The following is a 10092-nucleotide window of genomic DNA, read 5'->3' on the forward strand; positions in this document are numbered from 1 at the left end:
ATAACAAACAATACATGTGCTTAGGGGGTAAGGGTTTCTTTAACTAATCTAGTGGAAGAGACCACGGGTTAGGGGGCGCAAATTACTTGCCTTGCCCCGGGTGCTGACAACCCACGCTACGCCCCTGGATGGAGGGCACAAGGAGAAGGGGACGACAGAGGATGAGATGGTTGGACAGTGTTCTCGAAAGCGACCAACATGAGTTTGACCAAACTGCGGGAGGCAGTGGAAGACAGGAGTACCTGGCGTGCTCTGGTCCAGGGGGTCACGAAGAGGCGGACACGACTAAACGACTAAACAACAACAACAAAGGTAGAACCAGGAGGGAATTGTAAAAAGAGCAGCAGAGGAAGTTGTCACACAGGTGTAGTTTCCGACTGTGTGCATGCAGCCCGTTAAGAGAAGCTACATATACGGGTGGGGAGAGAATGACCCCCTGTTGCTGCAACTGCTCCACAGAATACGGACCTGGAAATAGCTGCCCAGACGCTAGGCTAGATTGATGTGCACACATGTCCAGAGCTGCGAAAGCAACCGTTAAGTATTGCATACCCTCCAACATTTATCCGATGAAAATAGGGACGCCCCATTCCTTAACGTTAATTTTATTGGCCACTCTGGGCAGCTCCCAACATATATGAGAACATAATAAAACATTAAACATTAAAAAAACAACCCTTCCCTATACAAGATTGCCTTCAGACAGCTTAGGGGTTGGATAACTCCATACCTTCCAACATTTCTCCAGTGAAAATAGGGACATCCTACCGTACTCTCCAACATTTTCCCAATGGAAATAGGGACATCTTAAGGGAAAGTGGGATATTCTGGGATCAAATCAGAAACCGGAATGGCTTCCCAAAATCAGGGATGTCCCAGGAAAATAGGGACACTTGGGGCGTCTGGTGTTACCTCTGACAATAAATACTTAACTATCTGCCTTGTGCATTCCTTTGCTGGCAAGTGACACCTACCTGGAGATTATTATTATATTTATTTTATTATTATTTATTTATTTTGTCTCTATACCTGTAGATCTCAGGGTGGTTCATAGCATAAAAATACAATATTATAAACACCCAATGTATAATAAAAACATGAGCAAAACCAAACGATAACGCCCCTCCCCAGAACATTTTAAAAGGGCATTGAATGTCAATCAGCCCAAGGGCTGGTTGAAGAGGAACGTTTTTGCCTGGCGCCCAAAGCTTTATAACGAAGGTGTCAGGTGAGCATCCCTGAGGAGAGCGTTCCACAAATGGGGAGCCACTGTAGAGAAGGCCCCGTTCTCGTGTTGCCGCCCTCCGGACCTCTCGTGGAAGAGGGCATGTGAAGAAGGGTCTGGGGTCTCAGGGTCTGGGTTGGCTCATATGGGGAGAGCTGGTCCTTAAGGTATTGCGGTCCTGAGCTATTTAAGGCTTTCTAAGTCAAAACCAGCACTTTGAATTGGACTCAGAAACGAATTGTCAGCCAATGTGGTGGGGCCAGGATCAGTGTAAGATGCTCAAACTGTCAAGCAACCTGGTGGCTGAATTCTGCACTAGCTGAGTTTTCTAGTCCTCATTGTTCTCAACAAAGGGCTGATTTAAGTTACAGTGGTAAAGGTAAAGGGGCCCCTGACCATTAGGTCCAGTCATGGCCGACTCTGGGGTTGCGGCGCTCATCTCGCTTTATTGGCCAAGGGAGCCGGCGAACAGCTTCCGGGTCATGTGGCCAGCATGACTAAGCCGCTTCTGGCAAACCAGAGCAGCGCACGGAAACGGCGTTTACCTTCCCACCACAGCGGTACCTATTTCTCTACTTGCACTTGACGTGCTTTCAAACTGCTAGGTTGGCAGGAGCAGGGACCGACCGAGCAATGGGAGCTCACCCCATCGCGGGGATTCGAACTGCCGACCTTCAGATCGGCAAGTCCTAGGTTCTGTGGTTTAACCCACAGCGCCACCCGTGTCCCTTATACAGTGGTACCTCAGACTAAGGACGCTTCAGGTTACAGACTCCGTTAACCCAGAGATAGTACCTCGGGTTAAGAACTTTGCTTCAGGATGGAAACAGAAATCGCTCGGCGGCAGCGGGAGGCCCCATTCGCTAAAGTGGTGCTTCAGGTTAAGAACATTTTCAGGTTAAGTATGGACCTCCGGAACGAATTAAGTTCTTAACCAGAGGTACCACCGTATACCAAGTCCATGTCTCTCAGTAGAGCTGACACTGGCTGTCCAGCGTTTCAGACAAAGGAATCTCTCCAAACACTCCCTGGAGACGTCGTCGGAGATTGAACCAGAGACCTTCTGCATGCAAAGCAGACGCTCTACCAATGAGCTAGGACCCTTATCCCAAATTACGCCCCCAGAATCTGTTTCAGAGCAGCCTTGAAGGAGAAACACTGAAAGATAACGTTTGATACGCAATCTGCAGCAGCCTGGCTAATTCACATTTTCCGAGCAATTAGCCCATTACTATCACTTTGCTAAATATCATTAGATCGCCCGCGCGGTGGCTGTGGTTTGGACAATTCCCCCCTCGGCAAAACAGCCAGCTTGAGAGCAAAAGGAGGGGAGGGGAAGCCTTTCCCCTGTCTTTCTCGTCTCCTGCCACAGCCCAATCAACCCAAAAGAGTCATAGTTTCTAGCCTGCAAGCCTGTTGAGTAGCCCTACCTGCCCATACATTCTGAATGTCATGGAGAGCATGAAGAGAAGGCCAGCGAATGAGACCACAAAATTCTACTCACACCTCAAAAGAATTATAGGAAACTGAAGCTGCGCCGGGAAACAGGGGAGGGTTTAAGGGTTTCTGGAAGCAATTCTACTGCACCCCTTGGAGGCAGCATCGCTTCTGAATACCAGTTGCTGGTAACCGCAGGTAAGGAGAGGGTCTTGTGTTCAGATCCTGCTTGCACAGGCAACTGGTTGACCACTTTTGAGAACAGGATGCTGGGCTGGCCACTGGCCAGATACAGCAGGCTCCTTACATTCCAAGGATTCCTTAGCGGAACTTGTGACCCAGAATGTTGGGGGCAGGATGGAGGGTGATGGATATGCTGCAACACTTTGCTGCAGCGCCACACTCTTTACACTCCCAAGAAGCAGAAACATCTCCACCCACCCATCCACTTTCTTCTCCTTTTAATGTGCCTCACCGTCTACCCCGATCTAGGCCCAGAGCTAGCATTTCCCTCTTCCCTTCATCTGCGACAGATCCCCTCCGTCGGAGCTGAAGTGCGTGATGATGGAATAGCAGACGTCCTCCAGTTCCCTCTTCCGTTCCTCGTACTCCTTCTTTGGGGCTCTCCGGTTGCCCTCCATCCACGCGGCCGTCTCCTCGCACATCTCCAGGACCCTCCTCTTCGCCCGGTCATCCAGAGCCTTCTCCTCGACAGCCACCCTCTTCAGCTGCAGAGTGCTGGCCTCCAAAGAGTTCAGGGCTTCGTTCTTCTCCTGCTCGGCCTTCTCCTGAGCCCAGTACTCTTCCTCCTCACGGATGATTCGCTCCATTTCCTCTCTGTCCAACCGGCCACGGGTGTCTGTGATCGTCAGCTGGTTTTGGTTGCCGGTGCACCTCTCTGTAGCGGTCACGGTGAGAATGTTGTTGTGGTCAATGTGGAAGGTGACCACGATTACCGGCACGCACCGTGGGGCTGGTTGGAGCCCACCCAGAGTAACCGTTCCAAGAAGCCGGTTGTGTTTAGTCAACGTCCGCTCCCCTTCGTAGACTTGCAAGAAGAGGCTGTTTTGGTTGTCCTCCGTGGTGGAGAAGTTCCTGGTTTCCTTGGTGGGGATCGGAGAGTTGCGCTTGACCACGACGTCCATCACGCCTCCCACCGTCTCCAGCCCCAAGGAGACAGGAGTCACGTCCAACAGGAGCAGGTTCTGCAAGCTTTGGTACCGGTGGCCGGTCAAGATGGCAGCTTGGATGGCTGCCCCATGCGCCACCGCCTCATCTGGGTTGATGACCCTACACAAGTCTTGCCCATCGAAGAACTGCGAGAGGAGCCTCTGGATCATTGGGATGCGGGTGGAACCCCCGACGAGGACAACATCGTCAATCTGGGTCTTCTTGATGCCAGCCTCCTCCAGTGCCCTCTCCACATAGAGCATGGTGGACTGGAAGAGGTCAGAGCACAGGTCCTCAAAGCTGGCCCTGGTGATGGTTGTGTGGAAATCCACCCCCTTGTAGAGGGAGTCGACGGACACGATGGCCGTGATATTAGAGCTCAGGACGCGCTTGGCCTTCTCGCAGGCCACCTTCAGCCTCTGCTTTGCCTTGTTGCACTGGCTGAGGTCCTCCTTGTGTTTCCTCTTGAACTCCTGGGTGAGATGGTCCACCAGCCGCTGATCAAAATCCTCCCCACCCAAGTGGGTGTCCCCAGCTGTGGCCACCACCTCGAAGACACCGTCCTGGGCAGTGAGGACGGAGACATCAAAGGTTCCCCCGCCCAGGTCGAATACGAGGATGTTCTTCTTCTCCTTCCACTGCCTGCTGTCGTTCAAGCCGTATGCGATGGCAGCTGCTGTGGGTTCGTTGATCAGTCTCAGGACCTTGAGCCCTGCAATCGCGCCCGCGTCAATTGTTGCCTGGCGCTGGGCGTCGTTGAAGTATGCCGGGACGGTGATGACGGCCTGAGTGACCGGGCGGCCCAGGTGGGCCTCTGCCACCTGCTTCAGCTTGGACAGCACCATTGCCGAGATTTCCTCCGGGTAGAAGGACTTCTCCAGCCCTCTGTGCGACACGTGGACTTTGGCTTCGCCGCCACCGCCTGCAGCTACCTGGAAAGGCCAGTGGTTCAGGTCAGACTGCACTGACGGGTCTTCGTACCTGCGGCCGATGAGCCGCTTGGCACCAAAGATGGTGTTCTCTGGGTTAAGGCCCCTCAGCAGCTCGGCTGGCTCCCCCACCAGGCGTTCCTTGTCAGTGAAAGCCACACAGCTGGGCGTGGTGTGGTTGCCGTGGTCGTTGGCAAGGATGTCTACCTTTCCTTTTTGGCAGACTGCCACACAGGAGTAGGTGGTGCCCAGGTCTATGCCCACGGCTGGGCCCCTGGGGCGAGTTCTGGACGCTGCTGTTTTAACCCTGGAGGTAGACTGTGGCGGGGAGGCATTGCTGCTGTTGCTGATGTCTTGAACTTTCTCATGGCTGAGGTCTGCTCCCATCGGTGGACCTTTTCCCCCAGGCCCCCAGCCCTTCTGCCAAAGATGGAAAATTGGCAACCCTGGGGAAGCCGGGTTGGGGGAGAGCTTTTGGCTCTTGTGGGAGGTATTCCCTCTGTCTCTGCCCTTGATATTTTCTCCAAAGAGGACAGGTGGTCTGCCCATCATGGGATATGTCACAATAGGCCCTGTGGGGACTAGCTCTGCCTCAGGGCCTCAGCAGATCTCCTCTTCATACTTAACCTGAGTTTCAGACCTCCCGCCCATTGAGAGAGACAGGGAGACACAAGGTCTGACATCGCTTTGGTAAGTACATGGTTGGTTGTAAGCACCAGAGACTCTAGAACTCCCTCCCTTGGGGCAAGCTGATTGAGACAGTTCCTGTGATGGCCTGGGACTTGGGCTCAGACTCAGAACCAGAGGAGTCTCAGTCTGCACTGGATCCTTTGCCTCAGGCATCATCTGAACCAAGGCTGGGGCCTGATCCTGAAGAGCCCCAATCTGCACAGGTTCCCCTGCAACAAACACCAGCTGGGCCGAGTCAGGGGCCTGAGCCTGCCCTAGCTCCAGATGCAGGGATGATCTCATTGCCTCCAGCTGGGCTATCACTTACAGCTGTTCCACTACCGGTTGGGTCAGGGGAGGCTGAGGCGGCCCCTGGGTCTAGTAACTCACCAACGTCTCCCGAGCTGCAGAGACTTAGGTCTGAGAGAAGGAGAGACCTGAGTACTTGCAGGAGGAGTGCTCGCCTTCGGGCAAAACAGGGAGGTGAGTCGCCGGGGGATCAGGACCGGCCATTACCCCGGCAAAGATAAAAGGCTTTCAGACCCTGCCCCAGGTTGCGGGAGCAACGTTGCTGTATGCCAGACCCTGCCTGAGATCCTGCACCTGTCCTTGCCTGGTTTCCTGCCTCGTGTCCTGCCTTGGCCCTGTCGGACTGTTGCCTAGCGGAACCTATGGGTTCTGGACTGGACCTGGACCGTGGTTCTCGAGTTACCCCCGGGCCCAGCACAGTTCCCTGTAAAACGTTCTGGAAACTTAAGGACACAGCAAGAGCCTTGTGAGAAGAGAATGCTGGACTAGTGGACCACTGGCCTGACCCAGATGGCTAGCTGGATGCCCTTCCTGGGGAACTCAGAAGAAGGACCCAAGCACAAGAGCACTCCCCGCCCACCTTATGGTTCTGAACTGACCTTAGTATAAGACTACTTCTTATATCTATCTAGCTCAGAACAGCCTACACTGACTGGCAGCAGCTCTGTAGGGTTTCAAACTGGAGATGCTCTGAGCACTTCCAGCAGATGCCACTTGGGACCTATGGCATGCAATACAGGTGCTCTAGCAACTGAACTATGGACCTCCCCCCATCTTTTGTTCAAATGCTGCTTTGGAAACAGTGGAACCTTGGTTCTCAAACTGAAATTCGTTTCAGAAGCCCATTTGACTCCCGAAACGTTTGAAAACCAAGGAGCGGCTTCTGATTGGTGCAGGCGCCCCGGAATCAATAGCCGACAATCGCATTGGACGTTCAGCTTCCAAAAAACGTTTGAAAACTGGAACACTTACTTCTGGGTTTTCGACGTATTGTTCGTCAGCTAAGCCGTTTGAGAACCAAAGTTCCACTGTACTTTTTTCCTTTTCTTTTAATAAGCAAAGTGGGATAAAAAAATAAAGCAAACCCTGGATGCATGCATCAAAGAGGCAGGACAACTTTCCTTCCTTTCCTTTCAACCCTTATTTTTTTTTAATGTGCCCTGTAGATGGAACAATGCCCTCTGGCAGTTTCGGCGATTTCATTCCATCCCATCACTGGGGTCCTCATTATTCTTCTCCACTGCCACGTTCTGGTCCTCCCCAGATGTCCCTCCTGTTCTCTCGCTCTGGGTGAGGGAAGTGCAGATCGAATCCCACGCTTCTTCCAGGTCCTTCTGACGCTGCTCACACTCCACCTTCTCAGCCAAAGGGTTCCCCTCGAGCCAGGAGGTGGTGCTGTTGCACATCTCCAACATCCTCCTCTTGGCCTTCACATCCAGCACCTGCTCCTCAGCCACCCTCTTCAGTTCGAGGGTGCAGGACTCCAAGGAGTTCATGGCCTCAATCTTCTCCTTCTGGGAAACGTCGCTCACCCTGAACTCTTCCGCCGTCTGAATGATCTTCTCTATCTCCTCTTTGCCGAGGCGGCCCTGAGTGTCCGAGATGGTGAGGTGGCTGGTGTTCCCCGTCTCCACGTCCTTGGCGGAGACGGTCAGGATGTTGTTCTCGTCGATGGCGAAGGTGACGACAATGACGGGGACCCCGCAGGGGGCTGGAGGGATGCCTTTCAAGGTGAACGTGCCCAGGAGGTGGTTGTGCTTGGTTAGGGCTCTCTCCCCTTCGTACACCATGAAGAAGATGGTGTCTTGGTCATCCTCCGTGGTGGTAAACTCCATCGTTTCCTTTGTGGGGACAGGCGAGTTGCGCTTGATGATCGTCGCCATGACCCCACCTTGGGTGTTGATCCCCAGAGACAATGGGGTGACATCCAGGAGGAACACATTCTGCATCTTCGGGGTCCGGTTGCCTGTTAAGACAGCAGCCTGGATGGCTGCTCCATAAGCCACTGCTTCATCGGGGTTGATGCCCTTGCATAGCTCCTTCCCGTTGAAGAAGTCCTTCAGCATCTTCTGGATCTTGGGGATGCGGGTGGAGCCACCGACCAACACGATGTCCTTGATGTCACCCTTGCTCATCTTGGCGTCTTTCAGAGCCCTCTCCAAGGGCTTCAGGGTGGCCCGGAAGAGGTCAGAACACAGGTCCTCGAAACGTGCCCTCGTGATGGCCGTGTGAAAGTCGATGCCTTGGTAGAGGGAGTCGATGGATACGCTGGCATTGCTGCAGGAGCTCAGTGTGCACTTGGCGCGCTCGGCCGCAATCTTCAACCTCTGCATGGCCTTCTTGTCCTGGCGGATGTCCTTCTTGTACTTCTTCCGGAACTCGTCTGCAAGGTAGCTCACCAACCTCTTGTCGAAGTCCTCGCCACCCAAGTGAGTGTCCCCCGACGTGGCTTTCACCTCAAAGATGCCGTCCTCAGCAGAGAGGATGGAGATGTCAAAGGTGCCCCCGCCCAGGTCGAAAATGAGGATGTTCCGGCAACCTGCCTCCTGGTTCCTCACATCGAGGCCGTAGGCGATAGCGGCGGCCGTGGGCTCATTGATAATCTTCAGGATCTGGAGGCCGGCGATGGCCCCGGCGTCAATGGTGGCCTGCCTCTGGGCATCGTTGAAGTAGGCCGGCACTGTGACAATGGCTTGGGAGATGGAACAACCTAGGTAGGCCTCGGCTGTCTGCTTCATCTTGACCAACACCATGGCCGAGATCTCCTCAGGGTAGAAGGTCCGCTGCTTCCCCTTGTGGGACACCTGGACCTTGAGCTTGCCCTCGTGGTTGACCACGGTGAAAGGCCAGTGCTTGATGTCCTCCTGGACTGTGGCGTCCTCATATTTCCTGCCAATCAACCGCTTGGCGTCGAACACTGTGTTCTGGGGGTTGAGAGAGGCCTGGCTCTTCGCTGGGTCCCCGACCAAGTGCTCGCTGCTGGTGAAGGCCACGTAGCTGGGCGTTGTGCGGTTCCCTTGGTCGTTGGCGATAATCTCCACTTTGTCGTGCTGGCAGACAGCCACGCAGGAGTAGGTGGTGCCGAGGTCAATCCCTATGGCCAGGGCATTCTGCTTAGGCATGGTTGTTTACGTCAGGCTCCTTTTTGGTTGAGGTTGACCAAGAAATGGGAGGGGATAGATGATCCCATGAGAGTTTTGCTGGCCTCTCTCTCTGTCTCTGTCTGCTTTGCCTTCCCCCCTCTCTTCAAGACCAAAAAGTTGGCTGACCAGGACTTAGATTTTTTCTTGGGGTGATGGCATCTTCTCCCTTGCCTATAGCTGGGCAGTTGGGATTTTTTCTTATGGGCTCAGCGGTGTGGCACCCTCACCTTCAAACCCATACCGATGACTTCACCATCACACATCACAATGGGAGTTGAGTAGACAATTCTGAAGCCCCTTGCCTGGACCACACCCTAAGAACATAAGAACCTAAGAAGAGCCTGGTGGATTAGGCCGACGGGCTATCTAGCACAGTATCCTGTTCTTACAGTGGCCAACCAGATGCCTGTGAGAAATCAGCAAGCAGGATTCAAACATAAGAGCCGTCTCTTATCCTTGGGCTTCCAGTAACTGGTATTCAGAAACATTAGGGTCTCTAGCTGTGAAGGCATAGCATAGCCATTGTCGCTGGTAGCCATCAGCGGCGTTACCCACTGTGAATTTCTCTAATACTCTTTTAAAGCCATCACTGCCTCCTGAGGGAGCAAATTTCATAATAATAATAATAAATTTTTATTTATATTCCGCCCTCCCCAGCCAAAGCCGGGCTCAGGGCGGCTAACAACAATAAAATAATACAACATTCTAAAATCATTTCATTCTAAAATTAATTCAAATCAAATTGATGACAACCATTGGGCTAGAGTTCTGTGAAGATTGCCAAAGGAGGGAGTCAGGCTGTGCCCTGTCCAAAGGCCTGGTGGAACAGCTCTGTCTTGCAGGCCCTGCGGAAAGATGTCAAGTCCCGCAGGGCCCTAGTCTCTTGGGACAGAGCGTTCCACCAGATTGGAGCCACAGCCGAAAAAGCCCTGGCTCTGATTTAGGCCAGCCTAACATAACCTCTCTGTGGCCTGGGACCTCCAAGATGTTTTTGTTTGAACATTGTAAGTTCCTCTGTGGGACATACCAGGAGAGGCGGTCCCATAGGTACGAGGGTCCTAGGCCGTATAGGGCTTTAAAGGTTAAAACCAGCACCTTAAACCTGATCCTGTACTCCACCGGGAGCCAGCGCAGCTGGTATAGCACCGGGTGATAGTATATAAGCACACTTTGAGCAAAAAAGCATTCTCTTTTCTCTGTCCCAAACCTT

At 53.2% G+C, this 10092-nt stretch overlaps 1 protein-coding gene and 1 pseudogene across 2 annotated transcripts; both read right to left on the reverse strand.

Moving 5' to 3' along the window:
• Positions 1-3106: 3106 nt before the first annotated feature.
• LOC309359230 (heat shock 70 kDa protein 1 pseudogene) lies at positions 3107-5287 on the reverse strand (annotated as a pseudogene). Its single transcript has one exon. The product of its transcript is annotated as a heat shock 70 kDa protein 1 pseudogene (transcript).
• Positions 5288-6865: 1578 nt separating this feature from the next.
• Positions 6866-9150, reverse strand: LOC309358913 (heat shock 70 kDa protein 1-like). The gene has a single exon (XM_081892178.1). It carries the CDS (start codon positions 8859-8861, stop codon positions 6939-6941), a length of 1923 nt encoding a protein of 640 aa, XP_081748304.1. The 5' UTR covers positions 8862-9150; the 3' UTR covers positions 6866-6938.
• Positions 9151-10092: the final 942 nt, after the last annotated feature.

The sequence above is a fragment of the Podarcis melisellensis genome (assembly GCF_964234715.1).
Source record: "Podarcis melisellensis genome assembly, chromosome: 16".
In the NCBI taxonomy this organism is placed as follows: domain Eukaryota; kingdom Metazoa; phylum Chordata; class Lepidosauria; order Squamata; family Lacertidae; genus Podarcis; species Podarcis melisellensis.